A 5850-nucleotide genomic window follows, 5' to 3' on the forward strand; every position below is an offset into this window, starting at 1 on the left:
TTTTTTTTTTTTTTTTTTTTTTTTTTTTGAGACAGGGTCTCACAAAGTTGTTTAGGGCTTCACCAAGTTGCTGAGTCTGGCTTTGAGCTAGTGATCCTCTTGCCTTAGCCTCTTGAGTCACTGGGATTACAGGTATGCACCACCATGCCCGGCTTTACAAAAACTTTTTAATTCTCTAATAACAGCTTAATTTTTCATGTTTAGATGTCTAAGTCATGTATAACTTAAGACTGAGTTCCCATCTATGTGTGGGTTTCTTTTTGCAGTATTTAAGGGAATTTAAGCCCAGATATCAGGTAAGGCAATTCTCTCATCTTTATTCTTCAAAATGCCTTTGGCCTTTATCAAATGAATTTTAGAATTTACTTGTCAAATTCTACAAAAAGTTATATTGAGATTTGGGATGAAAATGTACTAAATTCATACATAAATGTGGAAGAACTGACATACATATCATACTGTCTATTTTATAAACAGGGTATTGTCTATTTATAAACAGGATATTTTTGTCCATTAATTTCCATTAATAACAACTTTATCCAATAAGGTCTTAAACATTTTTAGTAACCTTTATTGCGAGGTATTTTAGATTTTCGTTACCATTTAAAAAGCTAGAGGCAGAGAGTCTAGTTGAGTAGTTATGCAGAAATGCAGAAAAGAAAGAATAACCTAACAAAAAGAGGATTCATATTGGAGAGAAAAGTGTACAGATCAGAGAACTATTTAGGTAGCACAGTAGACAGTGTAATAATTAAATTACATTTAAAGAGGAGTAGGGAAAGAAGACAACTAAAGGGAGGGAGGCTATTCATTTAGATAGAGAACACAAGAAGACAAAAGGGGTGATAGTGATTTTCTACATACTCTATTTGAAATGCCTATGTAGGTGAAGAAATGGGTCTAAAGCTCAGGAAATTTGGGTTGGAGAAAAAGCAGTTGAAGGCATAACATGAGACTGTCCAGGGAGCAAGGTAAAGTGAAGATAAAGCCCAAAACTTTCAGACAAGTAAGTTAAAGGATGAATAGGTGCAAAGCAGGCCACAAAGATGACTTAGAAATAATTAAGAGGGAAGATTTGTAAAGTGTTATTCATATGCTTGTAATTTACATGTATGAAACAAATTCATTGTGGTACATAGGTAGTATGATTTTCCACTCTGAAATTCATGTTGAAATTTTATTCCCAAAATAATGGGGTAGAGAGGGAGTGTGACATTTAAGAGGTGATGGGGCATTAAGAAGGATTAACATTTCTTTGGAAGGAGTTCTGGCTCTGGTAATTAGTTACCACTAAAATGTAGGTATTTTTCATATTTTGCCTCTTCTGCTTGCCCTTCTGCTTCTTTGCCATGTTGATGTTGCATGAGACCCTTACCAGATGTGGCTGCCCAATAATGGATTACCCAGCTTCTAAAACCATAAGCCAAGATAAACTTTCCTCATAAATTATCCACTCTCAGGTATTCTTTAACAGTAATAGAAAATGAATTAACACAAAAGGAAAGAATCCATTTCTAAGACATTTAATTTGGAAAATACTAATGTAGTAAAAAAAAAAAAAAGCCTTCATAGAAGAGAGAAAGGAGTTGAGAAGAATGTTTTAGTTTAATAGTCTCATAAATGTGTATAGTGCTTCAAGTGGAAGAACAATGCAGACAGAACAAGATTTGGTGAAGCACGGTCTCAGCATTCTCATTTGTAAAAATGGTCTTATATATACCCGTAAATCATAAAGCAGGGTTTCTGATACATGAAGACTGCTTGATACGTATTCTCTTAAATGGTGTTGTTTTCTGTTGTCATATAAAGTGTACTATTGTGACATGTATTTTTAGATTGAATTATGTTATTTAAAGGTAAGAACCTGTGAGTTTGCCTTAACTACAGAATGCATGAAAATAAGTCAGTAATCATGTCCTTGAAATGTTATAAGACTTTCATAATGTGCCATGTTTCCCTTTCCAATTTTATCATATATGCGAAACATTTAACAAGTTTGAATTTTGTAGCCATTATCTTAACCTTACAATTTCCAAATAATTTTTTATTAGTTGTTCAAAACATTACAAAGCTCTTGACATATCATATTTCATACATTTGATTCAAGTGGGTTATGAACTCCCATTTCCAAATAATTTTAATTGAATTAAAAACACTTTTCTAAAGAAAACATTACTTAACTGGAAAAAGTGTTATAGTAAAAGCATAATAAAAGTGGAGATAAAACTTTATAGTAATTTTACTTGGTAGTTACATAAACGTTCAGTACCTGAATAGCTGATTGTTGTCATCAAGGTTTTCTGATCCCCATCTACCTTTGATATCTTCAATTACATGATTCTTCAGAAATTTTCTCAACAGTTGAATAGTTTGTTGCCTTGTAACTTCAGGACCAAAATTACTATTATTTCTTAATAGGTCACAAAGCCAATCCACTGCTTCTCCTGCTGTGAAACAATTGCCATATTTTTTAAAGTGTTGCCTATGTTTTCTTAGAGGCATTCCTGCTCGAAAAGATGTAGTGACTTCATTCCACTGTAAAAATTAAAAAAGATTTAAATATCTTACTGATTTGAAATATTTAGGTAAAGAAATTTCTTTAAGTCTCATCTGATTATACTGTAAAATTCTTTGAAAAAATCATATGTGCTACATAAAACTTTATATCTTGCCGATTTTTTTTTTTTTTTTACTAATTCTAGTGCCCTAGTAATATTTTCATAGATTTTTACTAAAAATATTAATTGGCTGGTCAGTTTATTTAGGAAACTTAGGAAAAAGGAAGAACTCTCTAAGTCCTTGCTAGGGAAAGCATTTGCTCCTTTTGTTCCCACTTCAACTAAGACTAATATACTGGTAGCATCTGTGTCAGGAAATGTAATTTATATTCATTATTTCACTTGAATTCTCACAATTGTTTGAATAGGTACTGTTATTTCATTTTTCACATACGACACACAGAGATTAATAGTTTGTCCAAGGTCACACAGCTAAGTGAATGACTCTAGAATCTGTACTCTCAATTATTGCATTGGCCAAATAAAACTTTTGCCATGCAGTAGTTATACTGGCCTTTACTACTAGGTATTTGCTATAGTATCTCTTATTTGAAGATTCTTATGATGAACATAGAACAGATGAGGTAAATTAAGTAAAATGTGAATTCACTGCATATCTAAGGACTTGGTGACATCTACATTAAAAAGAAAATACTGGTATTTTCTAAACTGTCCTCTCATTAGCCAAATTTTTATATTTGTGAAAGCTCTAACACTGGAGCATGAGTGTGTTGGTGGTATAGAATGAACGCATTATTTTTTAATTGAAAAAAAATCCTGTATTCGAAGTCAAGAAATATAATCTGAAACCCTATGTAGGTGACTATTAGCTGTGTTATCACTGATCTCATCTATGTGGCCCAGGCATCACAATGGAGAAGGCCTGAAAACATGTTAACTGTTTTCTTTACATACCTCCCCATTTCATATATATATATATATATATATATATATATATATATATATATATATATATCTCTNGAGGGATTGAACCCAGGGGCACTTGACCACTGAGCCACATCCACAACCCTATTTTGTTTAGAGACAGGGTCTCACTGAGTTTCTTAGGAACTTGCTGTTGCTGATGCTGGCTTTGAACTTGAGATCCTCCTGCCTCAGCTTCCCAAGCTGCTGGGATTACAGGTTTGGGCCACAGTGCTCGGCTGTGTGTGAATTTTGGGGTCTTACTTTTATTCTCTGTTCTTATCTTCTTATTCATAAGGTGGGGAAACTAGCACCTACCTAATGGACTTGTACTAGTTAAGTGTTGAGTAAATGTTACGTTTTCATTATTTCATTGTGGCGTCCTACACCACATATAATTCATTAAATTATAATTCATATAATTTACTAAATTTTAAATATGTGATAGTATTAACTGATTAAGGTTCTCTCTGGTCCCAGATTCTATTCTTTATATTGATTGATACAACTAACTATTTATTGAGCAGCAGAATTCATGTCAAGCTCACCATGTCTGGAAAATCTGCATTCTTCTAATTCTTCCATTTACTGTTTATGTGACTTTGGGGATAGTATTTAATTTCTGTAAACCTCATTTTCCACATTGTTAAGTATGCCTAAGAATACAAGCCCATACCTGAGGGGCATTCCTGAGAGAATAATTTGCTTGGTATTGTACACATCACAACACACTTTCATATACAGGCCCTCTCAAGAAATCCCTTAAGGTGGGCATGTGTTTCATGCCTATTTTACCAACGTGAAAATGAGGCTCAGATGTAAAGGGAACCTCCTAATGCCACAGAACCAGGCAGCATTCACTGTGTCCACACAGATCCAGTGACCATCCACAGTGGTTGCTGATGGATACTTAAAACTACTCCGGCTTAAGTAGGAGGCTCTCTCTCTCTCCTAGTGCTGTTAGGCCAATACTTCCTGCCTCAAATTCCACAGGCCCAAGGAAGGACTCACTTTGGGGCTTGCGCCCAATCTGACCCTACCAAGCTCTGGAGCTCACTCTCCGTTTTTAATTCTGGGGTTTCGTAAATCGCGGTGGGAAGCGGCTAAAATCGGTGTATTCCATCACGTTCCCGGTGTCCAGGCACCGCCAGGCGCGGCGACGTCCAACCAAGTGGCCTTCCCCGGGCGCTTCGCCAAGGCCCTCAGGCCCCAGGCAGCCGGGGGCAGAGGTCCAGACCCGCAAAAGAAGGGACAGTCGAGCCTGGCTATTTTCCCTCACCCTGCTTCCACCGAACAGAGATGCCCTAGGCCGCCTCCCTCTGCCCAGGTAAAACCACCAACGGTCTGTAGCGAAGCGGTGGCCGCCGCCGGCCGGCGGACCAGACTCGCCATTCCGCGCCGTCTTACCAGCTTGGTGGCCCGATAAGGCCCGGGAGGCACACCCCGACCCTCCATAGGTCAACGCTGGCCCACGTCCATGAAAGCGGAAAGCGACGCTTGGTCTGTGCTGTCCAGGCGGCGGCTGTCCGGATACAACTGTCGGCCCCGCGGTTGATTTGAATACCTGGGAGGGCTGCGCTGATTGGCCGCGCCTCCGAGTCACGTGATTCGGCGCTTTCCGAGCCGTAGTGGGCGTGGGGAGACTCATTGGAGCTACAGCGCACAGGTGGTGGGAGCTGTGGGCTGGTGCTGTTGAGCCTGTTTAGGGGAACTGCTGAGGTACCCGCTCGGGGCCTCCACCCGCTTTTCAGGCGCAGCTTCTCCCTCTTGCGGTGGATTGCGAGGTGCAGTTATGTTTCCATGCTCTTAAGGGGCAAAGCAGTTTAGTCCCAGAGAGAATTGTTTGGGCCAGCCTCTGGCATAAGGGAATTTGAATTTTGAAAAAGAAAGAAAACAAAACAAACAAAACCCCAAACAAACAACAGTAACAACAACAACAAAACCTCAACTCTTTTTGTCTGGGTGTATAGGATCTTCAGCAGTATCAGCACCAAAGCCCGGCGTCACCAGGTGTAGCTTTCTCCTGACATTGCCTCTGAGAGGCTTTATGGATGTGTGTTGCAGTGTTCTCGCCCTTGCTCGTCCTAGCAGAGGCCACGATTGGGCATTCAGCTGTCTCTTCCTCTTAAAAGGTTAGTGAAATGGAGCACGAGCAGATTTCCACCAAGTACATACAATGTGAGTTTGAGGAAACGTGTAAACTATACCAAATTGCTTTCCTTAGGAAAATCTACTCCATACCTTAATAAGAATCTTGTTTATGTTTAAAGACACTTCAAACATCACTGGAACTTAAAAAAAAAAAAAAAAAAAACCGAAGGGAAGTTCCTAATGTTATGTTATATAATATACTTGCCCCAAGACGGAG

General features: G+C 38.4%; 1 protein-coding gene across 2 annotated transcripts in view; it reads right to left on the bottom strand.

Moving 5' to 3' along the window:
• The window catches only part of Depdc1 (DEP domain containing 1), a 19001-nt gene extending 13975 nt beyond the window's left edge, over positions 1-5026 (bottom strand). For both annotated transcript variants that reach the window (XM_048814042.1, XM_048814041.1), the window contains exons 1-2: positions 4890-5026; positions 2270-2535 (exon numbers count right to left, since the gene is read on the bottom strand). In XM_048814042.1, coding sequence (XP_048669999.1) covers positions 2270-2535; positions 4890-4937 — 314 coding nt within the window. In that variant the 5' untranslated portion in view covers positions 4938-5026. The remainder of the gene's footprint in view (positions 1-2269; positions 2536-4889) is intronic.
• Between the last annotated feature and the right edge of the window lie 824 nt (positions 5027-5850).

The sequence above is a fragment of the Marmota marmota genome, unplaced genomic scaffold (genome assembly GCF_001458135.2).
Source record: "Marmota marmota marmota unplaced genomic scaffold, marMar, whole genome shotgun sequence".
NCBI classification, from domain to species: Eukaryota; Metazoa; Chordata; class Mammalia; order Rodentia; family Sciuridae; genus Marmota; species Marmota marmota.